Raw genomic sequence first — 27,700 nt, 5'->3', positions numbered from 1 at the left:
TTCAATTTGATGAAAAAGGGAATTGAGGTACGATTGAAAGGGATTTAAATGTTGCAGTTTATTATTAAAGCCAAGCTTTAAATTATTTGCAGTGTGCCAAGAGATTTGAAGAGATGAGAAACAATGGAACCATGCCCCATATTTGTGATGAAAACAAGTGTGAAGGGAGTCCATCTAAATCATTAGCTACATATATTAAATCAACGTTACTGGACCATGAAGAAGATGAAAAATCTAGGTTATCTGTGGTGCCGAATAGCATTTCCACATCAGGTCAGTTTGTCTGCTCAGCGTTTAAATCTTTAAAACATGATTTTTTCATTAAATGATTCTTCAAAGGTGTCGTAGTGACTACGGGGAATTACATATGTTCAACAGGTTACAACTACTTAGAACATTATTTGGGAATTCTGAGGTATAAATTTACTTCTATGAACTGTCTTGCTGAAAATTATCACATAACACTTATTTACCTGTATAGTTGTGCATGCTGAGTAATGCTCAACATGCTGTTTGAAGTCACATAGTGCAAAGGGAGTCTATTTGGTCCATCAGGTCTCTTTCGACTCTTTGAAAGAGCGATCCAATTATTTCCACTCCCTTGTTCTTCCCCTATTACCCTGCAAATTTCTCTTATTCAAGTACATATCCAATTCCTTTTTTGGAAGTTACTTTCAAATCCGCTTCCAGTATCCTTTCAGGCAGTGCATTCCAACTCATTGGGCAAAAAAAATCTCATTCTCCCTTGGATCTTTTGCCGATTTTCTTAAATCTGTGCCTCCTGGTTACCGAACTCCCTGTTCTCCAATTTCTCCCCATCTACTCTATCAAAACCCCATATAATTTTGAATGCATCCATTAAATCTCCCCTTAACCTTCTCTGCTCCAACATGTTTGTTGCTGGTATTCACTAATAACTACTGCCATCTAGCTGGTTAATGCATCAGTTTTGAATTCTTGGAAGTAGCAATGAAAGAGTTACGAGATAACTTGACAGTTGCTCAGGCAACTGAATGCACCTAAACTAGTAGTGTTTAAACTTTCCCGTTTAGAAGACTTTGTGCAAGTGTTGTCACACCCTTGTGTCCTATCTATTGAAAGACAACGTAAGCTACCTAAAAGAAAGAGTGGCAGCATTAAAGAGAACTCATTACTATACAGCAACAGAAATAACGTCCTAAAATGTTAACAAATACAGAAATCTAACAATTAAGCGCATGGATAAGATATATATTTGGAGACCGTGTCTTCGTTATGCTAAATTACCCTTCAATATAAGCACTCAGAGCCCCTAAAATTCCTGAATTTTGCTCTGTAGGTTCAAGTGCAGTGGAGTAAAATCCTCACCTGCCCATGCACACAAGCACTGAGCCTGTCCCGTTTTGTGGGAACAAAGCCATTGAAATGGCCAGAGGAGCTGCACATGTTTAAAGGGTTACTGCAATCACTATTTGCTACTCTGACAGAAGAAGTGAGGCATGCCAAGTGCTCCCCCCAGAATTTTTTGGTGCATCTCCTCTGAATGGAGAAAGTGGACCTCTTCAGGAAGGTAATGAGTCCCTTCCAGGATAAATTACATTTTCTGATTAAAGATTTGAGACCTTGAGGCCTTCAACAGGACTCGTGAGATCTCAACCGGCAAGTGAGCCATTAAGGCCTTGTATGGTCATGCTGGGCGTCATTTCACAGGAACTACACCAGATATGGGCCCTTTATTTGGAGAAGGCAAGGCAGACAGAATATTCCTTTTCACTTCCACTGCAATTTCAAGGATTGTTGTAAATTGGGTAGAAATTCTGAAATAAACAGGTCCATCCTAATATACTGCTGCCACGTTCCAGGGGGTCAGAGTACAGGTTGGTAGTGGGTGGGAGAAGTGGTGGGTGTGGGAATCTTTCTTTACACCCTCCCAGAATACAAAATTTCAGGACTTTTATTTCAATCTTCTCACTTTTCTATCTTGTATACACCTGTACTTTATTTTGTGTAGTCAAAGTTCAAGTTAGTGTTGAGTAGCCATTAATGAGGTGGAAGGACATTCAGATGGCTTGCATTGCATTTTATGTCTCGAACTTTATATTAACTAATGAAAGAAAAATTGATTCAATCATACATATGACTTTTTGATTAAAGCAATGTAATTTGGTTTATTGTGACTATGTAATGTGTAGCTTTAATATCATTAAATATTTAAGGACGGGCTGGAGTATCTTCGGGAAGAAATTGCACTCTAAAAGAAAATGGTTCAAGTGATAAAGATGAAGACAAACTGGATGAAAGCCAAGGGTGGGTAACAATAAAATACATCATTATCTGTAAAGGGATATAATCAGATCTTATTGAGTCATCCTGATGAGTATTACTTGTTTTTAAAAAGTTCTTAACTGGAGCATACAAAATCCTATCTTTGAACTAAGTAGATAGATTTAGATGGGCCAAATCCAAGTGTAGGTAAACATGTATGTGTAAAAGTGTTACAAAGGTTAGAAAAACAAGTGTTAATCTTCTGACAACATTTTGAAAGGATTAAAGTTAAGAGGCATTGAGTAGTTTAAATTTAATCTTAGAATTACAATGGCTTACATTTATGCAAGTACATTTTAGTGCATTTGGTGTAGCAATATCCAATGATATTTTGCAGGAAAAATGGAAATAGAGAAATTAGTGGTATTAACTGAGGTGCAGCAGAAAATCTTGGGAGAAATCTAGTGCAGTAAAGCTGTTCATGTAGAGAATTTCAGTGTAAAAGCATGGTGGCTCAAGGAAGTGACAACAATTGTGAAGGTGGGCCCATTTTCTATATCTGAAGAATGTGTACTTTGACATTGGGCTGCTGAAAGTTCCAGAGGCATGTTGGAGCAATGGCATAGAGGGATTTTGTGAAGCAGATATTGAAGTTGCTATGCTGGGAGACATGGAGCCAATGGTGGAGGTGAGAATAGGAGTGAGATTTATGTACCAGGTAGTTTACGGACTCTAGGGTCCTGAATTGGTTTAGAGTTCGCATAGAATCGAGGAGGCTGGCAAGGAGAATGTTGGAGAAATAATATCCATGATGATGTTTGTGCGGAGTGCAAAAGATCCCTGCTTTACATAAGCATAGGGTTGATATGAGGAGACCTGTTTGTTCACTTAGGTGCTACCTGTGATGTCTTGCAATAAAGGGGCCCCTGCCATGTTGAAAGCTTTATACGTATGCAGCTGGTGCCTCCTTTCCACACAAGGTAGTAAAGTAATTGCCGTTTCCAAATATAATTGTTGTCACACATGCATTAAATATGTTGGCTTAAAAGGAAAAAGTAGTATGAAAGCTTCATGCTATGGTTATCTTTGTTGCTATGGGACAGAGCTATCCTATTCCAGCAATTGTTTGTAGATTATCCTGTAGCAGATAGTATAGCTATGATGGCCTATTTTGTGTAGCAGAGATGGTGAAGGTGTATCTCTGACTTGTGTAGGAGGTGTGGAGGGATCTATAAATGTGGGCCTTGAGGCAAGGGGTGGTGCAGACAAAATATCTCTGATATTGCTATGATGAAGAGTCATACGGACTCAAAACGTAAACTGTGTTCCTCTCCACAGATGCTGTCAGACCTGTTCAGTTTTTCCAGCTATTTTTGTTTTTGCTACTGCATTTGTTGGTTATATATGAACTGCTCTTCCTCATGAACACGGTGCATGACTTAGAACCCAAAAGGAATACTCAATGTTACCACTTCACAATTTAAATGACAGCTGCAACCAAGAATGAAGGAAAGCATGTCAAGATCCCCAGAAAATGTCTAAATGGTGGACTACCTAATGAAGGCATCATCTTGGGCCTGAAGTTTGGTGGAACTATGGAGGGGAAACCTGAGTTTAGCACAACTGAGGCGAAATGCCATTGATGGCACTCCTGATGTCGTCTACAGTCAGAGTCTGGGGGTGGGAATGGGAACATTTAGGCTTGACAACACTGGATGTGTGAGGATGAGGACTTCCCTGATTTCTATTTTTTTAATTGAATGTTTTGTGTCTGACTTTTGAAAGTCTATCTTTTTTCACATTCTCGCTCGTGCTTTCCCTCTCATCAGTAAGAAGGTTAATATCCTCTAACTATGAGCAAAGCAAGTGATAATTGGAGGAACTTTAAAGTAACTAATTAGTGTGTCTCTCTGCATATTACTTTTTCAACTTTGCAATAAGATTCAGAACCAACTTAAGTTCCAACAGTAATTGGTTAAGTTGATCATTTTTCCCCTATTCTCTCAGTCACTACTACTTTCTTAAAATAAAAAGAAAAATTACTTGAATGTAACTTTTGAGTTGTGTCCTCTAGTATTTTGTCAAATAATCTTAGAAAATTGCCAAATAGATATTGTTAGGTTAAAAGAAAAGGCATTTTTTTCAGTTTGCTAGCTAAATAGTGTTGATGCATTTGGAAAATTGTGCACATTATACGTGCACAGGTGCAGGATCTACCTTGAGATAATAGCCATGCTACGAGCAAAAATATAAATCATGGACCAGAATCTTTGAAGAATCTGAAGTCTTCAATAATACCTTTAATGAAAGTAATTAGGACACAAAATATGTATATAGAAATTATGTTAAAAGTAATTTAAGATGCAGCATTTTTCTATGCCTGTGTTTTTCATACACATGTTGCCATGTTTAATTTCTTAAAAAGGTGAAGACTCAGCATATATTTCAGTGAATTGGTGAGGACTAAAGCATCTGAAGCTATGCAAAAAGTGCAGTCCAAATGAGAAAGTGTTATATCAAAGAGACAAACAGTGTGGATTACCTGTGATAGCTTGATAATGTACTAGTTTCATCAGAACTTTGCTTACATGACTATCCATGCCTTTTTATGTGAGCTACTTAGGTGCATATCACAAGGCTCCTTGGGGGCTATGTCTAAAATTTAAACCTATGTTCCTATTTGTTTGTATATATCTTTAGCTGTGTATACAAACAGAAATATTAGAATGTATATACCAATGTGGCAGCAAGGGTAAATACAGTAATTTCCAAAGCTTCAAGTCCATGGTGTTGAAACAGGACAATTTAGCTAATTTTTAAAAAAAGTCTACACAAATACAACTGATTTTCTTGGGCTTCATTCGTCAGATTGCTAGAACTACAAGCTTAACATACAATATGGCTGTAATCTGCACAACCTCCCTGCGTGCTGCACCCTCACCCCACCCCACCCCCCAAACACCACAGTTAGTTATAGAAAAACACTATCCAATGATGTAAGAAAATAAGTCTGCGCAGGTGAGTGGGAAAGTGGTGGACATGGAATTGATGTTGCAGGCTGACAAAAATGACATAGCAGACAAAATGTAGTCCACTAGGCAGTTCAGCTTTAATGCATACGCTAATGCAAATCTTGGTTCCTAAACAGGTTTTAATTATAGTTGTAAGCAATTGAAAATGGGAACCATGTCTTTGTTATACCCATTGTTTCAAGATGCTTTTATTTTCATAAAAGGCCCAACATGGTAATCCATGTTTGTGATGAAGCCAAAAACCTGAAGCGTGATTTTGTTTGTCCTCGGAATCTACTAGTCAGTGAAATGAAGTACTTTGCTGAGTATCTGTCTGTTGATGCACAACGCTGGCAGGAAGTAGACATATCGGTGCACTGTGATGTCCATATCTTTGCCTGGTTGATGAGCTATGTGAAGAGGAAACTAAAACATCAAGGACAAACTGAACAACCAGAACTAGGTATGTTTTAGGGTTACATATTAATTAGCAGATATTTGTACAGCAAAGAATTAGTCATAATTCGTTACTGAACTAAATTTTCCCCAGTGACAATATATTTATACATTTGTTTAACTTTTCCTATAGTGTCATTACTTTATACTCCCTCCACCCTCCCCCCGCCAAGTTACAAATCTTTTTTCAAGAAGTTACACATTTGTACTGATAAGTAGCACTGGCTTAGCCACTTTTACATCCACAATTGCACTTTTTTGCCATCGTTGTGTTCTCACATTGAGACATTTTAGCAAAAACCAAATGCCTTCATCTTGTGCATTAATTAGGACTTAATACTCTTATTTGCTTTGTAATCTACAGTTGTGTTTGTATCTCATGGTCTTGCTAGTTCATTTGTTTTTGCTTGTTGTGTTATGTCGTATGTACGTGTACATAAGCATGACTACCTTTCAACCAGATTTGACTATCTTGAATTTCATTTACTAGTACTTATTAATCGTGAGCAAGGTGACAGTAAAGGGAAAATGAAAAAAGTTGTAATAGATTTTAGTAATTTAATAATACATTTGCTGCCTATATACAAACTTCCTTTTAAAAACATGAATAGAGCATTAGTCATATTTTAGCTTCCAGATATTGGACAAAGGCTTTGCTTGGAAAAAAATGTACACCCAACTGTAACATGATGCTAAGACGTTTATAGTGCTACTCCCTATGTCGGTGAGTTTTCTGTCTTAGCAGTGGCACTTGAAGGAATCGCCAAATGGTACTAATCACCCATATTTGTCTTCAAGTGATTAATTCAGATTGGCACAGTTTGCATGCCCAGCATCATAATGAGGTATTTATATTTGATGCAGAAGTACATGAAGGGCAGGTGCAGGGTGGTAGAGCAGTGAAGAATCATTTATAAATTGCGGGGAGGGGAACAATAAAACTTGGAATACAAGTTCCACCCCATATAAAAAAAGCATAGGAACATGTGAAGCTGCAATTTGTATATCAGACCTTACAATAATTACTGTCATGTGTAAGATCCATTTCCTGCCAGTAGTTTTTAATAGGATAGGCAATTATCAAATTAAAAAGCTAGAAAGAAACGTTAGAATGCATATTTGTCCTGATTACTAGAGCTAGATATGCAACGTTTTTGCCTTGTCCTTTTTAATTAAGCATCCACCTATTTGTGTTTTAAATGTTTTCAGTTTATAGTAACTATTGCTTGTTTGTAGGTAGTCACACTTTAACTCTTTTTTTTAAATCAGCAAATTTTAGATTTTTCTTTACATTCTGTTTATCATTCCAGTCCCACAGTTTTGGGCGGTATATTAATTTGTTCATCTGCATTTTTAAATTCAGTTCTCTCATGGCCAGCCAGTTGGGTACAACTATTGAGTCATTCCAAAGAAGCCAAAAAGACTATTTGCATGATTATTTTGTAGTTCAGGCTACTCGGATGATTTTTACTAAGAGTCAAATTATTAAATAATTTGAATTAAGCAATAAATTAAGTAACAAAACTGAAATTTAATTTTTTAAAAGTCAAGCTACCAGATAATTCATTAAGCGACATGAATTAAGGATGGACTGTAATTACATTATCTCAAATCTTTGAAAAAAATCACATTGAAGTGAAACCCCAATTATATATGTTTTGCTCAAATTAAGGGGCAGTACAATCTTTATTAGAATTTATTAACTTAATAAAAAAAAGTTAAACTCACTCAAACACATTGCACAATTGAAAGTGTTCTGTTAGGTAAAGAAAAGTTAATTAAAAATAGTTATCCATATAGTGTGTTATTTGTTCAGAATTAATGTGATTAAGAGAAAATTTGGTAACTCATCAGATGCTAAATACCTTTTGAAGTCTGAGGCAGTTTTTAAACCACTGCAGGCCAAAACACTCAGTGAAGTTCGTCCTTCAAGGCGAAGATGACCATGTCCATCATCTGGGGTGTTTGTCAGGGTTTCTGTGGGTTTGTAGGTGACTGCCAAGGCCGATCTGCACCCAGAAGGCTCTGCTGCAAACAGGCCTGCATGGCTTGGATCCCATGGGGACCAGGGAGCTCAGGCCTTGTGGTGAAAACAAAGGTAGAGTAGATGTTATTGTTATTGCAGACTTTTTGTCTCAGAAACTTTGAACAGCAACAGAGAGAGAGAAGAAACAGCAGCTGCTGTGACCTGCAGGAGAAAAGGCTGTTTTCTGTGCTAGCTACCGGACAGAGTGCTGGGGTAAACTGATCCACTGGTTGTAGAGAAGGAATCTGCAGCGATGTAAGGATTTGCCCTGGTGAGGCGGGAGAAGGAATAACCAGAGTGGGCCTTTTTGCTGAAAATAAACCTTTGGTCACAGGATTACAACTGAGCAAAATGGGGATAAGCGAGCCTATTCAAAGTGACTAGCAGAATATTAGTTGCCTACTAAGTAATATTTAGTCCATGTTGATTTTAGTTTGACCTCATTACAGCCCTAGTTCAAATATGGACATAAGAGCTGAACTCCAGAGATGAGGTGAGAGTGACTGCCCTTGACATCAAGGCAGCATTTGGCTGAGTATGGAATCAAGGAGCCCGAGCAAAACTGGAGTCAATGGGAATTGGAGGGAAAACTCTCCGCTGGTCGGAGTCATACCTAGCACAAAGCAAGATGGTTGTGATTGGTGGAGGTCAATCATCTCAATTCCAGGACATCACTGCAGGAGTTCTTCAAGGTAGTGTCCTAGGTCCAACCATCTTCAGCTACTTCATCAATTACCTTCCTTCCATCATAAGGGCAGAAGTGGGGATGTTCGCTGATGATTGCATAATGTTCAGCACCATTCGCGACCACTTAGATACTGAAGCAGTCCCTGTCCAAATGCAGCAAGACCTGGACAATATCCAGGCTTGGGCTGACAAGTGGCAAGTAACATTCATACCATAGATGCGCCAGGCAATGACCATTTCCAACAAGAGAGAATCTAACCATCACCATTACCATTGCTGAATCCCCTACTATCAATATCCTGGGGTTACCATTGACCGGAAACTGAACTGGACTAGCCATACAAACACTGTGGCTACAAGAGCAGGTCAGAGGCTAGGAACCCTGTGGCGAGTAACTAATCTCCTGAGTCCCCAAACCCTGTCCACCATCTACAAGGCATAAGTCTAGAGTGTGATGGAATATTCTTCACTTGCCTGGATGAGTGCAGCTCCAATAACACTCAATAAGCTTGACACCATCTAGGACAAAGCAGCCTATCCACAAACATTCATTCCCTCCACCACTGACACACAGTGGTCGTAATGTGTACTATCTAAAAGATGCATTGCAGGAACTCATCAAGGCTCTTTAGTCAGCACATTCCAGACCCATGACTGTTACCATCTAGAAGGACAAGGGCAGCAGATACATGGGAATGCCACCACCTGAAAGTTCCCCTCCAAGCCTCTCACCATCCTGAATTGGAAATATATTGCTGTTCCTTCACTGTCGCTTAGTCAAAATCCTGGAACTCTCTCTCCCCCCCGCACCCCCTGTCCACCCAGCACTGTGGGTGCATCTACACCACATGAACTGCAGCAGTTCAAGAAGGCAGCTCTCTACCACCTTCAAGGGCAATTAGGGATGGGCAATAAATGCTGGCCTAACCCACATCCCATGAATGAATAAGAAAATAAGTTGGTTTGTTACAGTAAATGTCTTAACCTTAAATCTTGTTGTGCAATTCTTTAAGTTGGTCACTGGTAATTTGATTTTATTTTTAAAGAAATTATTTGTCTCTATTGGGATGGTAATAGTCTCATCATCGATATAGACAGTTCGAGAGGGCATGCTGCCGAGATAAGTAAACTTATCTGCTTCTGACAGGTTCTGGTCATGGACTGAAATCTTGGGCTTGAGATAAGGCTTTCCTGGAGCCGGCTGGCACATTACTTCAATTTTCTTCATGCTGATCATAAGGCTGAAGTTGCCACATGCATTGGAAATCAAGTCCATGCTACATTACGTGTCCAGCTCTGATCTGGCAGCTAGCGCACAGTCATTGTTAAACAGGAAATTGCAAAGTATGTCCTTGGAGACCTTAATCTTTGCCCTGGGTCGTCTCAGATTGAGCACCTTCCTATCCATGCGATTTTTGATTCCAATCATGGAAGGCACCTGAGACCATGGTGGAGGAAAACATGCTGAAGAGGCTTAGTGCTAGCATGCAGCCCTGCTTAACTTAATTAGTGACTGGGAATGGGTCAGAAGATTCACCGTCATCCAGGACATGCGTGAGCATGCTTTCATGGAACTGTCAAACCATTGTGATGAATTTCTCAGGGCAACCGAATTTCTCCATTACTTTCCAAAGGCCCTCACAGCTGACTGTGTTGAAGGCCTTGGTCAGGTCAACAAACATGGTGTAGAGGTCCATGTTCTGTTCTTGGCATTTCTCCTGGAGCTATCTAACTGTGAACACCATGTCAGTGGTCCCTCGACCTTTTCTGAAACCGCACTGATTCTCTGGTAGTAAGTCGAGACGTTACACTAAGAGGTTAAACAGGATTCTAGCGATTTTCTAGCGATGGAGAGGAGTGAGGTTCCTCTGTGCTGATCACAAGATTGGTGAGTTCCTTTCCACTTGTACAGGTGGAGAATGGAGGCATCTGTTTTCATGTGGGATGGTTCCTTGCTTCCCATGTTGATCGAGTTCAGTAAGCTTCTTAACCAGGCTTTGAGCTCTGGACATGTAGAAATCAGCTGGGATAGCATCAGCACCTAGAGCTTTGGTGCTGGACAGCAGTTTGATAGTTTTCGTCCTAACTAACAGTATGGGAAGGTCATCAAGAGAATAGTTGAAGGCAACCTGTGGCCGTCTTCATTCATAGGTGAAGGATGATTAAGGATGCCATTAAAATGCTTTGCCCATTTTTCTAGAATTTGGGCTTTTTCTGTGAGCATTGTTGGCACTGAGGATTTGTGATTAACCATTAGACTGGAGCCCATAAAAAGATGTCAGAGCATTGTAGAATCTCATCCAGACTTTGCGGCCTGAATGTAACTGAAGTTTGTTTGCTTTCTGATTCAGCCAAGTGTCTTGTATCTCTCTGAAGCTTGCATTGGACAATCCTATGGATGTTTTGGTAGGCATTGTGCTTGGAATGCAATGACTTTTCATTGAGGTAAACCCTGTAGAGGTGATGTTTCTCCTCCTGTAGTTTCTTGATCACATAATTGTTTTCGTTGAACCAGTCTTGCTTAAAGGATGGCCAAGGTCCTTTAGAGCCATAAAGTACACTGTATCCCTGAAGGTCACCCTTCATCCTCCATGCAGTGTGTGTCCATTTTTGCTGTACACAGGTGACTCTCAAGTTTTTCTGAGAAAGGCTCCTTCATGATTGCCTGTTTTGAACCTTGAGACATTGAGATGCTTCTGGATCTTCATGCCCTAGAGGCATCTAAAGGAATAGATTGAGGTTTAGCTTTAAAATGATGAGATGGTGTCCAATTCAGCAGTCAGCACCGCACATGGCTTTTGTTACATGCACATCATGTGTGGCCTTTTTCCTGCTGATTAGATGCCAAAGCATAGAATGGGGATGCATCCAAGATGTCAGATTTCAATTAGAGAGGTGAAAACTGTGGTGATTAAGAGCTCATGCTCAGAACACATCTTCAGCAAGAGGAGGCTGTTGCTGTAGCAACTGCCAACCCTGTTTTTTCCAATGACCCCTTCCCATGCCTGGTGATCTGTACCAACTCTTGTGTTGAAGTTGCTAAGAATAGTAAGCTTGTCTGACTTTGCCACACTAACAATCAAAGATTGGAGGTCATCATAGAATTTATCTATGACTTCATCAGAGTTGATTATGGTAGGGCATTCATACTGATGAAAGTTGCTTGCGTATTGTTGTGCAGGGGAAATTTAACCACCATCAGACAATCATTAACTCCCTTGGGAAGGCAAGTCAACTTGCTGATGAGATAGCTCATGACAGGAATGCTCACACAAGTATCACGCCTTTCTTTTTTTTTTACCAAGGCCACTCAAAAGAATGTGTAACCTGCATTGATTACCTTGAACTGACCCTACTCAGGTAGACAAGTCTTGCTGAGAGAGGCAATCTGGACATTGTACCTAGCCAGTTCTCTACTGACAAGAGCAACTCTTCTCTCCAGTCTGTTGGCTGTGGCATTTTCCATGAGGTTGTATACGTTCCATATGCCAATGGTGACCAGTGTCACCTTTTATGCTTTTGAGATTGACTTTGGATCGAGTTGGTGGAAGCCCCGACAGCTGTGGCCTGCTGGCCAGGATAGGTGAGCAATGTTTAGGGCACCTTTTCTAGTCCCTCCCTCATACTAGGGAGGTGAACGGTTTGGTCCTGAAAAGGGCCGTTCAGTTGCCCAGTGGGCTGCTGAGTTCTACTTTTACTCCTTTCCAGTGAAAAACAACCCTGTGGCCTGAGCCGCCTGTGTACCGGTTTGTGGCTACAGCTCCCAGTGAATCCGCATCTGCTGCTACGTCACTTCCCCATTGCCACAGGACTTGTGACAGACTGATAGATTACAGGTGATAGAAAGATGATGAACATGACTTGCACATGAATTAGATTATAGTGAGGGAGATTTGTGCATCATCGGTCTCACTCTCTTATCCTGACCTATCTTGGTCCAGAGACAAGATGAGTCTAAATGGCTGGAGATGGATCTGGATGCAGGGGGTGACCAGGACATCACCTGTGTCTTATGCGCTATGCATTCTACAACAAGATGCTGAACTGCTATCAAGATCATTAGACCTAGAATTGTCTCATCTGCCCAATCCTCCGGAATTAGTCTTAGCATAAGGAGGTGGTGGCGTAGTGGCCGTTGGACAAGTAATCTAAAGGTCCACCCTAATACTCTGGGGACATGGGTTCAAATCCCACCACAGCAGCTGATGGAATTTAAATTCAATTAATAAATCTGGAATATAAAGCTAGCTTCAGTAACGGTGACCATACCAGCTGTCACCGACTGTTGTAAAAACCTATCTGGTTTACTAATGTCCTTTAGGGAAGGAAATCTGACATCCTTGCCCCACTGGCCTACATGAGACCCACAGCAATGTGGTTTACTCTTAACTGCCCTCTGAAATGGCCTAGCAATCCACTCAGTGCAAGGGCAACTAGAGATAGACAACAAATGCTGGCCTTGCCAGCAATACTCACATCCCATAAAAGGATAAAGAAAAAAAATGCCAAGGTAGACAAATCCGTAAGTCGCTAAGGGTAGGAGACCAGATGGTTACCCTCACCTGGATTGGCCCACTTATTGAACTGGATTACTGGGGGGAGGCCGCTGAGGCATGCTAATAGCTATTTGAAGTCACGTGAGAGCTGGGTGAAGGTGAGGACTAATACAGGATGAGCCACTCCAGGGAGTGTAGCGAGCCTGCTGATGAGAGGTGCTACCCTTCCCTTATACCCAGTATACAATAGAATGCTCAATTTCTCAGTGATGCACAATAGAATAATTATAGTTAATACATATAAATAAATTACAACATTGTAATTTTGAGATTCTAGTCAGTGAAATTTATTTAAATGAGAGTATTTGGTTACCATAAAGGCATAACAGGTATGTTAAGATCATGAACATGAGTAAATAAAGTAATATTTCCAAAATATCTAAGAAAGGCTTCCTTTTCTCATATGAGAAAGTTAGTCAAAAAGGCTGCCTTCTTCACTGTTTCATGCTGCTGACACCTAAAAGGAAACGAACCTTTGAAGAGTTTGAGTCCCACTCCAGCCAGCCCTTGGGAATGGTGGCTAAAATATAGTCTCTGAATGCTGGGTTGACATCCTTGCGTCTGATGAGTTAACACTTGCCACACTGGTAGTATTCCTGCCTTTGAGGTCAGAAGGGTTCAGTTCAGCCCCACTCCAGACAGTCCTAGTGAGAGGAAACCAGAGCACCATCGTGAATACTGGGTTGATATTCATGGAATTACTTGAGTCTGCTGGGTGCAGATGGAAGCCTGCCATCATAAAGATTAAGTGGGCTCTTTAGTCTTGATTGAACTCATCTAGTAGAATGCACCCCAGAGTGAAATAACCTTGAGGAAGGCAATGGCAAATCATCACAGGTACTCTTCCCTAGTAAGTGGCTTAAGAATCTCTTGAATTAGCATCTGCCATAGGGACAACATTATGATCTGCCACCATAGGAGAAATCTGCAAATCTCTATAATCATAACCACCATCATTAGCTGTCATCCCAGAGATTCAAAAAATTAAATTTGTTGTAAATTCTTAAACAAAAGAATTATTACTAACTGGTTGTCCATGTTGCTCACAAGGAAAATTAAAATTCTCTTTCTCCAAGTGCCACTTTATTTCTCTGGAGGAAAGAAACTGTTGCTCTCTGAAGTGTTCATGAATGGCTTGCCTTCAAATCTCATTCTTTGTCTTTGGTCTTTCTATGAATCTGTCTTTCTGTTTCCAACTGTGCCTATATGCTCCTTTATTGAATTTATATCTTTTATATACTTAATACATAGAGAATTCAGTAAGATGAGACGAAAGGTGGTGATCTGGATCAGGTAGAGGAAAGCTGGGGTTGAGTGGGAGGAGGCAATTTTTGCAGTATTGTAATATGCATGGATGTGAAGAAAAGCTGGATTTTTGCCAAGATGCAAGGGAAATGGCCAGAGACTAACCTGGGAGAGAACAGAATTTGGCATGAGAAGCAGCATAGTTTAGGCTAAGGGGTCGGGTGGAGGAAGGGCTGGTGTCTTTCTGGGAAGGAGTACACAATCTAGAGCTTGTATCCTGGGCCAAATAGCCTTCCTGTCCATATGCAGATAGATTCAAAGTAGCAACCATGAATGATACTAACACATCCACAAACACCTATAATGCACACGGGTGTCATTGAAACTCGGGGAATTGGGTCTGAATAAAAGTAATGAGATCTGAAGTTGGATCAGGGAGGGAATGCAGAGTAGGATGAAACTCAAATCTGGAGCAAGGAGGGAGTGCACCAGGACCAAAAGCTGGAGAGGGGAAAGAATGGAATCTTTTCTTCGGGTGAGAATATTGACGCTTAAGTCAATGGGGTCCAGATGTAGCCTAGCAGCATACGGTTTGTGAAGTCACAAGTTCAGTCAGGACTAGACATGCTTGGGTTGATAAGTGGCAAGTAACATTCGTGCCACATAAGTGCCAGGCAATGACCATCTCCAACAAGAGAGAATCTAACCATCAACCCTTGACATTCAATGGCATTACCATCACTGAATACTCCACTATCAACATCCTGGGACACATCATTGACCAGAAACTGAACTGAACTAACCATATAATTACTGTGGCTACAAGAGCAGGTCAGAGGCTAGGAATCCTGCGGCAAGTAGCTCACCACCTGACTCCTCAAAGCCTGTCCAGCGACTGCAAGGCACAAGTCAGGAATATGCTGGAACACTCTCCACTTGCCTGGGTGAGTGTAGCTCCGACACCACTCAATAAGCTTGACACCACCCAGGACAAAGCAGCCTGCTTGATTGGCGCTCCATCCACAAACATTCACTCCCTCCACCACTGACACACAGTGGGAGTAGTGTGTACTATCTAAAAGATGCACTACAGGAACTCACCAAGCCTCCTTGGACAGCATCTTCCAAACCCATGACCACTACCATCCAGAAGTACAAGGGCAGCAGAGAGATGGGAACACCACCACCTGGAAGTCCCCCTCCAAGCCGCTCACTATCCTGACTTGTAAATATATTGCCGTTCCTTCACTGTCGCTGGGTCAAAATCCTGGAACTCTTTCCCTAACAGCACTGTGGGTGTACCTACACCACATGGACTGCAGCAGTTCAAGAAAGCAGCTCACCACCACCTTCTCAAGGGCAATTATGGATGGGCAATAAATACTGGTCTAACCAGCAATGCCCACACCCCGTTGAAGAATTTAAAAAAGGCCATTCGATTTTCAGAACTTTAATTCTGCTGCTTCTCTGTTTAATTTCTGGTGTCAACAGGGAAAAACAGGGAGCTGTCAACCTGACTGAATTGATTTGGTCCATGCTCACCTTGTGACTTTATAGATCGTTAGTAGTTGGTGGTATTCATGGAGAAAATTAAAATTGAGTCTCTGTTTCTGTGTTTATGTAATTCCCTAAAACCTATTCAATAATTTTTCTTTCCTATTATGAAGACCAAACTGTACATCTTCATCAAATTTGTGTTTGATTATTCTAATAGATAGTCGTTTGATAGTACTGAATTTGAGTGTTGCTGAAAAAAGGCATTTTGTCGAAGTTTTTTGTCTTACACTCATCAGGACAATCACAAGAATGTCGATGTCAGGGGAGGCAACAACTTTATACTGTATGAGAAGAGCGTGCTGATTGGTTGGCAAGTGGACACTGGTAGAGGCATTGCCATGGAGAATGCAATGGTGACTGACAGTTAACTGCCAAGTATTATTTGAAATTTTAAACCAGGCAGCTTTGAAAAGCTTTGACAAAATGTCTTTTTTTCAGCAATAGTGGAATTGCAATAATTGTACCACCAACATGCAGGTTTTTGGCAGAATATTTCCTACCGGATACATAAAATATTCTGTGGAGGTTAAGATTTTTGGAAAATTCCAATATGACATTGTTTTAAACAAAATTGATAGCATCTGTTAATACTGGAATTAATTTTGCCTATTCTGAATGTGTGTAAAATGTGCAATTTCATAATGACTTTCATAAATGACCTTTTTTGTGTTTAGGAAGCTTGTAGTTACAGTTAGCAGCTGAGTGGCATTTTTTGCTTTTTTCTTTATTTTAGAGCCCAATAATGTTATTTCAATCCTCATTTCATCTGAATTTTTGAAAATGGATTCGTTGGTGAGTGCATTAACTTTCTAACTTTAATTAGGATAAAGTATTACTTAATTTGCCAGCTTGTCTGTTTTGCTGTGATTTGTTTGCCTTTTAATCTGATACTGATTAATCTTAGTTGTACAATGTGTGTCTATTTTAAATGGAATCAGCCATTTATTTAAGATGCAGAGCAATAAAAAAGATAACATATTTGTTTTAAAAAAGCTGTTAATGAATGGTCAGTGCAACTTTATAATGTGTGTACTTTATGTAAATATAAAGTTGCAATTGCATGTGCATTAACTATAACCATGTAATTTATATTAATTATTAATTCTTATCTGGGGGGGAGTTGAGGGCAAGGGAATGATTCAGCTGACTTCCTCAATCCCTACAATAGCCAGTCAGCTTTTTTTGATCAAGGAGGTGCAGTAAAGAGAAAACACCACCACTGTTCTTTTGAATGCAGTGTGTATGTGTGTGTCAGATATGTACAACAATATTCTAACATAGTTCACAAACATGCCTAATAGTATTCTGAGGCCTCAATTTTCAGTTGACTTACAAGATTGCCATGAATATCATTCTATATGAAAGTAGTTTCTTAAAAAATGTTTATGCCTGTCCTGACTTGCAACAGATAATTCCATTGCATGCCAACTTAAATATTCATTTTCATAGAATAGGATATATTTATGAAATAAAAATGTAGCACATATGCAACATTTTCTTCGAATTGTTAGCTGTATTAATAGCAATAGAATAATATGGAGGTCAAGCTACTTTGTGCAAAATTCTGTTGCAATGGTTTGTTCATTGTGTCATTCAATAATTAAGCAAATTGTATCATTCACGAGTTAAGTGAATTGCATCTCCATTTCACTCTGGTTATGTTTGATTCCTATTGTGCCTGACATAGTTTACTTTTATGAGCAAATATCATACTGGAAACCATTACAACATGTGGTTCCTTTTGGCCAATAAAGAGGAGAATTTATGACTTAATGTGAAAATAAAAATGTAATTGGTGTAAAGCTGATGTGTGTTGCTTTGAAGATTTTTTTCTGATTGAAATGTTTACGGCCTGTCAGCCATCTGTAGCAGTAAATGTGCTGAAATCTACATTTTCTACCTCTCAAAATTTTGTAAGTATGGTAATGAACAAAGGAATTGTGTAGCAACTGCACGATTCCTGTGAATGAATGTTTGCATTGAGTGCCTTTGTTATGTTTGTTCTTCATTGTTTTAGGTTGAAGAATGTATGCGTTACTGTCATAAAAATATGAGTGCCATTGTAGCTACTCCTTGCAATATGAACTGTATTAATGGGACTCTGGCCTCGCGTATTGTTGACCTTTTCACACATAACGAAGCTGATGAAGTAAGAGACAGAAAAGATAAATTTAAAAGGTAAACATGCACTGATTGATTTTGTCTTAATAATATTATAAGCTGCTGAAACACGTAGACCCTGGAGCACCATTAGAGTTTTTCTTAGTAAAATCTGAGAGCTGAATAGTGAGAATCATAGGTTTGTGATGGATTTTGTCTTTTTCTCCTTGTACAACGCCCGTGCTGTGGATAGAACATTTTTTGCATTTTTGTCACGTTCTTAAATAAGACATACCAACATGGCGACACTCTTCATAGGTCTGTGTAACTGCAGTACAGAAGAGTTAAATATCCTTTTTTCATATCCATCCCAAAGCATTCATGAATAGGATATGTTTGAAATAAAAATTTATCACAAATGCAACATTTGCTTGTTAAATAATGCATTCCAATAGTTTGGTCTGTATTCAAATCTTGGCCACTGAGAAGAGGATGTTACACACTAATCAACTTACTCATCTTTGTCCTAGTTCTTCCCATTGTTGTTTTTAGCAGTTTTTCTCCATAAGCGTTTTCAGGTGTGTTTCAATGCCTATTAATAAAACTTTATTATAGCTCTACATCCTCATCATATAACTATTAGCTGGATTAAAGGGTAGGATATTCTTTGATTATTACCGATGATAACTAATGAGTTTTATTTTCAGTGGATGATTTGTGATAAAAGCAAAATTATGTATTTTTTAAACATGATTTGGTACAGATGGGCATTAAACAGAATTAGAATAGCTGTTGGAAACAAAATGTCACATTAGTTCTTGCTCTTTCAGGTCAGGGTTAATGCTGTATTGGGATGGTCTATGGAGGTTTTCTTTAACTGTTGCGCTATAGTTTAGGCATACACAGATTATCAAAATAGGGAAGCTGTCTTCTCAGACTTATGATTTTCTGTTGCTTTTTTTTTTTGCTTGACACTCATTCAGTGCTCAAACCCAACCACTGGTGCAGTCAAGCCAGTGTGTATTGGTGCTGGTCCCCAGCTTGGATAAATAGGAGCAGTTAGTGGCAGGGTGGGCATCTGGCATAAAACCACCTGCCAAATCCAGAAGCTCTTGCTGTCTGTTTTTATATTTCTTACTAGCTTACTCTCATATTGTAATTTCTCCCTTTAAGTCATCCTTTGCTGGTTTGCAAATCCAAAAAAAATTATGGTTGATATGAATGGTAATCAACTGTATTGTGGCAACCCCAAGTAACATGGGAAAAGCTGAAAGAGAGAGGATTTATTCAGTACTCAATTTGTTCTGTTAAGTAGACTATAACTAACACATTGCAGCCCAGGGTAATATATGAGAAAGGAAAGTAAGAGTCATATATTTACAATGCTCTGAATGGCAAGGGTGAATGTTAGGAGCAGACATTGTGGCCCAGATGTATGCGGTAGGAATGACAATTAAACTGACAGCATTTGCAATAACTATTTTACGGAAACTGAGAGCAACTTCGGGAGTCTGCACTTCTACATCCAGATATTGCTTTCATTGAGTCTGTGCTTCTCTAGGGGATTCACTTGGGCTGTAATCAATGGAAAATCGATTGAATTGATAAGAACACCACCCTTGTGCTGTCAGCCTGCCTGTAAAGACTCTTGAAAATATTACATCTTGTTGAATGAGGTATAAATTTGTGGAATGTAAAGTCTCTTTAGAATGATAAATGCCAATTTATATTAAAGATTTTTAAAATTAGTTTATTTTAGCAAAATAAATAGATTAACGTAGAAGCCAAGTGAAAGATGTCAAGTGCTTTTAACTTGCTGGTTTGCTGTGCATGAATACTTCAATGTGATTGGCTGCTTATCTGCTTGCTGTTTTAATTCCCCTGCACACTGAGATTTCCCCTTGACTTAATGCCAGATTTAAACTGCCGTTGGGAAAGGGAAAGCGATGCGATAGAGGTTGCTGGATCTTTGTGGGTAGCTTTCTTTGAGGTCAGCAGCAAGCAATGTTGCTTCACTGCTGACAGCAAAATTCAGCCCTTGAAGATCTGCAAGAACAACAGGGTATAATATTGGGTGATTTTTTTTTTTAACATTGCCATGATAGTCTGAAATAAAAGTAATATATGTAGTAAAAATGAAGAATGCTTTTAAAGAATGTGCCCTGGATGCTTCTTGCATTAGTATATTTCTAACCCAACAGATGATGCCAGACATGTAAGGGGAGATTTAGAAAGTTAACGAGAAAGGACAAGGCAGTAGTGCAGGTTAGCAATGCAGGTAATGATAACCAGAGTGTGACAGGAAAGGACAGAGCATACAAACAAAAGAATGCACCAGAAAATAGAATCAGAGTAGGGAAAAATTGTTAAAATGCAGAACTAAAGGCTCTTTATCTGAATGCACACAATATTTGTAACAAGATAGATGAATTGATAGCACAAATAGAAATAAATAAGTATGAAATGATTGTCACCTTGCAACCATATCTCTGATGGCTAAGGCCTTGGAACTGAATATTCAAGGGTATTTGATATTTTGGAAGAATAGAGAGAAAGGAGAAGTTGGTTAGCTCCGTTAATAAAGCATGAGATCAATACAGTAGTGAGAAATGATCTTGTTACAGAAGATCAAGATGCAGAATCAATTTGGATGGAAATAAGAAATAGCAAGGCAAAGACTTCACTGGTATGAGTAAATTATGGGCCCCGAACAATAGCTACACTGTGGGAAAGAGTATAAATCAATAAATAATGGGGATTTGTGAGAAATGTACCCCATAATCATGAGCAATTTTAATCTTTATAAGAATTGGAAAAATCAAATTGGCGAAGGTACCCTTGAGTGTGAATTTGTAGAACGTATTTGGGACGGTTTCCTAGAACAATATGTTGTGGAACCAACCAGGGAATAGACTGTTTTAGATCTAGTAATGTGTAACGAGACAGGATTAACTAATGATCTTATAGTAAAGGTTCCTCAATGGTGAAGTGATCATAACATCATAGAATTTCGTATTCAGTTTGTGCGAAACTTGGGTCTGAAGCTAGTGTCGTAAACTTAAAGGCAATTACAAAGGTATGAAGACAGAATTGGCTGGAATAGACTGGGAAATGAGTTAAAGCATATGATGGTGATCATTAACAGATATTTAAGGAGATATTACATAATTCTCAACAAAGGTATTTCCATTGAGAAAGAAAGCATCAATGAGAAAGATGAAGCATCTGTGGTTTATTAAGGATGGTGTCAAATTGAAAGAGTTTAGAATGCTGTGAAGATTAGAGGTAGGCCAGAAAATTAGGAAAATTTTAGAAACCATCAAAGGATGACTTAAAGGGAGAAATTACAATATGAGAGTAAACTAGAAAGACAAGAAGAGCTTCTACAAGTATATATAAAAATGAAGAGTGTAGCTGAAGTGAATGTTGATCCTTTAGAGGATGAGACTGTTGCGGTGAAATCAAACACCTCGAAGACTCGGGTACGGATTTTGATCGTTTATTCAAACGAATGCAGGGAGAGCCTGTCTTAGTCAATCCAATCCAAGTCAATACTCTTCCCACTGAGTTGTTACGTTGTCTTTTATACAGTTAGTCCTTGTCCTTTCGTGACTGTGGGTGTGTTCTTGGTCACATAGGCTTACAATCTATCACAAAATAGGTATAAAGTGTTTCAGATCAACTGTCCCGTCCTGCTGTGTACCTTTGCATTCTGGTTACGGACACCTCGTTACCTACAATTGCTGTCACAATAAGTGCTAAATGTTGTAAATCTCCTTTCTCATCTTACTTAACATTCTAATGACTGACACCTATCTACCTCTAATCACTGATTTCACACCATCTGTGAGCTAATCTGGACTAGTTTTTGCTGTGTCCTTTGTCCAGAGTAACATATGTCAAGTATCCCAGCAGCCTCCACATTACAGGCTCATACCTAATACTCTTTCATGGCTAAAACTACTACGGCTGTCATGCTGCGCTACCAAACACTTAGGCTACCCTTGCTAACAAATGAAAAACACCTTGTACGTTCTGATCAGTCTCCCCTTTTGGCCTTCCAAGCCCAAATTGGCCAATGATATCTCCCCACCCCTGCTCTTCACCATCCTTGTGCTGGCCAGGCAGATGACTTGGATTTGCAGAGGGCTGGCTATATATGTACTTCCACCCCGCTGTTGCACCCCCCCACCCCCCCCCCCCCCACCTCCCCACTCCGCCCAGTGGTTGACTACCCTTGGCTGAGGGCTACATTCTTCCCTCTTGGGCTATGGCCCCCCTTCTCAGAATTACTTCCTCCTGCATACATTTTGGCATCTTAGCTACAGAGTAGGCCTTTCGCTGTTTCCTCAGACTACATGAGGCATGTCAAGTGCAGCAGCAGCACTAACTGGGCTATTACCAAGGTGTGGGAGATAATCCTAATCCTTAGATGGATCTCTTATGTTAAGGCCCCAGTCCCAGAGGTCCTCCCACCAAGTGGTATCGTTTATTTGGTCTGTATCATTATTTATGCCCTTGCTCCTTTGTTGCGGTGCAGTAGGCCCTGTGCATCCTCAGAACTGCCTCCCGTATTGCAGTAAGGTGTTTGGGCAGAGGTGGAATTGGGTAGAAGAACTGGTCAGTATATTGTGTTAGGTTATCCTTCATATCCTCTCGGATCTGCACGCAAACCATCTCCTGCTTGTGTATGTCCACCAGCTCCACCCCACCCAGGATGGCACTTGTGGATGCAAACACACAATGTGACTGGTCAGTGGGCATAGGCAGTTCCCATGGAGATATTTCCGCTGTGGTGTAGTAATACAATATCTCCCTTTTCCTAAGTATGCAACATGAGTTGATTCCATTGTAGCCTAGATAGCCAATTGTACAATGGAAACTATTTCATTAAACCCACACCTGGCCTCTTCCGTTTCATATATTGGATGGGGGCACACTACTGAGAAGGATCCTACACTGCATCTGCCTCAGGTAATACCTATCATGTTCTCATCTATTTCTACTGCTTATGGTAGTATGTTATTATATCTTACATAATGATCCCCTCTACCCCATATGCCCCACCCTGTATAATGTTCTACCTGGTGTCAGTTCTGTTAGCACAGGGAATGCCAGGACCATATCAAGCAACATACTATTTTTCACGACACATTCCGCATTGATTGGATGCACACGTACCTAACCTCTGAGTTGGCAACTGGTCACTCTTGCACCTGTCTTTCTGGACAGGTTGGTCATTGATGATCCACAGGGGTATCTCCCCCTTATGTATTTGCGTTAGATTTTCTCGAGTCTGCTCGAGCACCCATGATCCATAGGTACTGCAGACATAATTTTGGGCTGCTGTCTGAGAGACATTATGCCCTTCATTAATTAATTCATTAATAATCTGCACGGGACCTTCCAATACAGCTGCTGAGGCATGCACCGTCTGGGTCAGGTCTTGGTCCGTATCGAGTTGTCTGTCTTGGACTCCCTGTTCCTTCTCGAGTATTTCTTGAGTTGGGCGCTTAATTTGCGGATCTTATGGTCCACTGAGGCCAAATCAATTGAGCTTACAAATGAGGTCCTTGTATTAAATATTGTGGTGGCATCGTTCACTGGGCTACGCTTACTCCGTCCTTTCCTAGGAGAAAGAGCCTTTGCATCCCTGCCATTATATTGGGCTGCCTGCTTTAATACTCGCTTTACTAGTGTCCTATACAATGCCCGGGTTTTAGTCCAACACCATATGAGTAAGCCTATGTCTAATATATTTAGGACCACGGGTACAAGCTCATGGTGTACATTATCATTCAATACCTTGTCATCTTTAGTTAGCACAAGTCCATCCCCTGGTCCAGGACTTAATTCTAGACAAGGTAATACAGTTTGTTCAGCCTTGAACTCAGTAGTCGCAAATGTAATTGGAACGGTGGTAGTGGTGGTGGACGGTCTTGTCATCTGGTGATCCCGTGGGCAAATCCGCCACATCCCTTCAGCCTGACCCTGCAGTCCTGCGCTTGTACACATTTCCCAGTTTTGTTGGTTGACACATGGGAGAAAGTGGGTTCAGGGTTCCTAATGCATTGCACCCTTAGGCAAGTCTCAGTTAGTTGTGTCCCGCATGCTGGTTCAGTGCATAATGTGGTCTGGCTGATGAAGTTCAGTCAGTGTACCCTACCTGCCACTCCTACTGTTTGTATCCTGTCGATACGCAGGATCCCTTGGCTGCAACAGAGGCACATTTCTTTTTCCAGAGTGAGATTCGGTATGCCTTATTCCTGGCTGCAGCTCAGAATTGGTGCTGCTGTACCATAGCCCCTTCGGCTGCATGTGAGTGATGGTCTTGGCCCCTGTGGCGGAGGCTATAATGATCACTGGACCAATGACCAACAGGGCCTTCATTTCTTATCTGTAAGAAAGCACAAGCATATGATTGGCCTTATCCGTAGGGTACAAGATTGTGTTAATTGTCACATCCCTATTCCTGTAAGACAAACAGATTCAGTTAATGAACGGCTTTACCCAAGACCAGTGCTTCCAGTGCCTCTTTCCTTTCATATCCACACAAGCACAGGTGTCACTCATCATTACTATCTCATGGCCGCCTGGATTTTTGGGCATTACCTTTACCATTACTCTGTTCCCTACATTGGCCACTTTCGCCCTCTCTCTGCCTGCTTCCATCCCCATTTCTCATATGATCTGTTGATCTTTGGTCTCCTGCCTCAACCCCTGCAATTTCTTGCAGAGTTCCCTCACAAATTGCTTGACCCTTTCCCTCGCAGATCCAACCTCCTCACTCCCAGTTACAATGTCCCCTGGCAATCACATAGCCCTTCCTGTCATTGACTTATATGAGGTTAAACAATTAGGTGTTGCACTAAGTCCCATGAGGATGCTGGGTAACAAATTGGCCCATCATTTCCCTATCTCTTGAATGTCTTTGGCTAAAGCTCTCTTCAGCGTCCTTTTCATTCGCCCAGCCAATCCTGAGCTTTGTGGGTAATACGGTATGTGGAATTTCTGTTTTATTCCCAGTAACCTGCATACTTCCTTTACTATCCTCCCAGTAAAATGCATCCCTTGGTTCGAATCTATCTGTAATGGCATGCCCCACCTAGGAATTACCTCCTCTGCCATTATTTGGTTGACCATCATAGCTGACAGTCCTGAGTGAGCTAGGCTTCTATCCACCTCGTAAACTGATTGATGATGACCAAACAGTAGGCCTTCCCTCAACTAGGAGGCAGGAGTCCCATAAAATCTAACTGCACTTGCTCCCATGGTCCCTTTGGTTGGGATTGGTGTGACGTGGATTTAAATAGGCCTCCCTGCGTTGTGCTGGCGCATACTATGCATTGCTGGCAATGTTCGGCCACTCCCCTTCCCATACCTTACCAAGACCAACACCTGCTCATTCTTCCCCTGATGTGAGTTCCCATGGTATATTTTCATAAGGTTATGTTGGATGCAGTTCGGTGCCACCACGCTTCCCTATTTCTGCCAAACATCGGTGCCCCTAACTGCTTGCTTCTCCCACTGTGCTTTCTCCTCCTCCCTGCATTTAAAAAAAAGTTTTTCCTCGTGTCGTCATTATTTCTTTTGCCTATCACCTTAAATTAGTGTCCACCGGTTCTTGACCCTTCTGTCAACTGGAACGGTTTCTCCCTATCTACTCTATCCAGACTCCCCTTGATTTTGAAAAACTCTATCAAATTTCCTCTTAATCCTCTCTTCTCCAAGGGCATCGGCCCCAGATTCTCAAATCTATCCATATAGCTGAAAATCCTTATCCCTAGAACCATTCTCATGAATCTTTGCTGCACCCTCTCTTTCTTGCCTTTCTAACATCTGCTGCTCAGAACTGGACGCAGTACTCTAGTTGAGGCCCAACCAGGGTTTTATACAGGTTCATTATAATGTCTTTGCATCTGTACTTCAGGCAATAGAGGATCCCATGTGTTTTTTTAATTACTTTCTCAACCTGCCCTGTCAGCTTTAATGATTTCTGCACATATACCCGCCCTCCGCCCCCCACCAGGTCCCGCTGTATCTGCACCCCTTTTAAGATTGTACCCTTTATTTTATATTGCCTCTCCCCGTTCTTCCTACTTGACAATGCTTTGCATTAAATTTCACCTGCCACTTGTCCTCCCATTCCACCAGCCTGCCTATGTCATTTGAAATCTTTCACCATCCTTCTCACAGTTCACAATACTTCCAAGTTTTATGTCATCCACAAATTTTAAAATTGTGCGCTGTACACCCAAATTTAGATAATTGATATAGGTCAAGAAAAGCACTGGTCTGAATACTGACAGCTTGGGTATCCAACTATATATCTTCCTCCAGTCTGAAAAACAACCATTCACCTGTAGTGTTTTCTGTTACACGTATCCATTCTGCCTGCCTCTGTCCCTCTTTTTTTTTAATGGGCTTCAACTTTGCTGACAACCCAATTATGTGGCACTTTATCGAATGCCCTTTGGAAGGCCATGTACACCACATCAACTGCATGACTCTCAACCCTTGCTGTCACCTTACTAAGACACTCAAGCAAGTTAGTTAAATAAGATTTGCTCTTAACAAGTCTGCACTGGCTTTCCTTAATTCATCCACATGTGTACAGGTGACTACTAATTTTGCCCAGGATGATAGTTTCTAAAAGCTTTTCTACCACTGTGGTTAAACTAACTGGCCGGTAGTTGCTGGGCTTATCATTTGCAATTCCCCAGTCCTCCAGTCCCTCTCCTATGAAGGATTGGAAGATTATGGCCAGTGTCTCTGCAATTTCCCTTACTTCCCTCAGTATTGTTGGATACATCTCATCCAGGCCTGGTGACTTATCTTCAACTACAACCAGCCTATCCAATACCACTTCTTTATCAATTTTTACCAGCTCCAGAAGGGTCAAGAACTGGAGGACACTGATTTAAGGTCTCAGCTACCTCCTCTTTCACTACGACTTGGCTGCACCTTCTTCCTTGGTAAAGATAGATGCAAAGTTTTCATTAAGTATCTCAGCCAAGCCCCATTCCTCCATGGGTCTCCTTTTTTGTCACTAAACAACCTCATTCCTCTGCTGACTACCCTCTTACAATTTATATGGCTATAGAAGACATTTGGATTCCATTTTATGTTAGCTGCCAGTTTCTCCTCATACTTTCTCTTTGCTTCTCTTACTTTTTTTTTACTTTCCCTCTGAACTTTCTATGTTCAGCCTTATCTATCAATATCTCTTTGTAATTTTATGCTTCTATCTGCACTGTTTACAATGCCATCTGTCTTTGTGTCATCGGCAAATTTTCCATCTTCAGACTCATGAAAGACAATCATCCTCGTTGGCAGGGGATAGCCAATAATAATAGTTTAAACCCCTTGTGAAAGCCTAATTTATCCTTTTTACAAGGACCCTGGCCTCCAGCTCAGATGGTACCCGTCCCAACAGTACAGTTTCTTCCTGTCCTAATACTAGTGCCAATGTCCCATGAAATTAAATGCCTCTTTCCCAAACCACTTCTCTAGTCACCTCTCTAACCTTACCCCAATGTCAATTTTTATGTGACTTGATTAATCCAGAGATTATAACCCTTGAGGTCTTGTGCTTTAAATTAGATCCTAGTTCTTGGTGCTCTCCAAACAGGACCCTATACGTAATCTCCCTACGTGTTTGGTTCAAATATGGATCATATCAATTGGATCCTGCCCCTCACTCTAAAATCCTTTCAAGCCAGTTTGTGATGTCCTTCACCTGACACCAGGCAGGCAACCCACCACATGGGACTGGATGCTATTTGTTCACGTAAATTGTTGAATCCCTACAACTACCA

The 27,700-nt window shown here is 40.6% G+C and overlaps 1 protein-coding gene across 7 annotated transcripts in view; it reads left to right on the top strand.

Annotated features, from left to right (window-relative positions):
• Positions 1–27,700, top strand: part of sanbr (SANT and BTB domain regulator of CSR) — a 144,530-nt gene that overhangs the window by 17,701 nt on the left and 99,129 nt on the right. For all 7 annotated transcript variants that reach the window (XR_013578679.1, XR_013578678.1, XM_078556895.1 and 4 more), the window contains 5 exons: positions 93–273; positions 2,196–2,286; positions 5,480–5,718; positions 16,516–16,574; positions 17,800–17,960. Coding sequence is in view for 5 of the 7 variants with exons in the window: in XM_078556893.1 (XP_078413019.1) it covers positions 93–273; positions 2,196–2,286; positions 5,480–5,718; positions 16,516–16,574; positions 17,800–17,960 (731 nt within the window). In the remaining 2 variants the exon portion in view is untranslated. The remainder of the gene's footprint in view (positions 1–92; positions 274–2,195; positions 2,287–5,479; positions 5,719–16,515; positions 16,575–17,799; positions 17,961–27,700) is intronic.

Source organism: Cetorhinus maximus, chromosome 14, assembly GCF_964194155.1.
Source record: "Cetorhinus maximus chromosome 14, sCetMax3.hap1.1, whole genome shotgun sequence".
Taxonomy (NCBI): Eukaryota; Metazoa; Chordata; class Chondrichthyes; order Lamniformes; family Cetorhinidae; genus Cetorhinus; species Cetorhinus maximus.
Note: the sequence above shows the minus strand (reverse complement) of the source record. Positions and strands in the feature narration are given on the sequence as shown.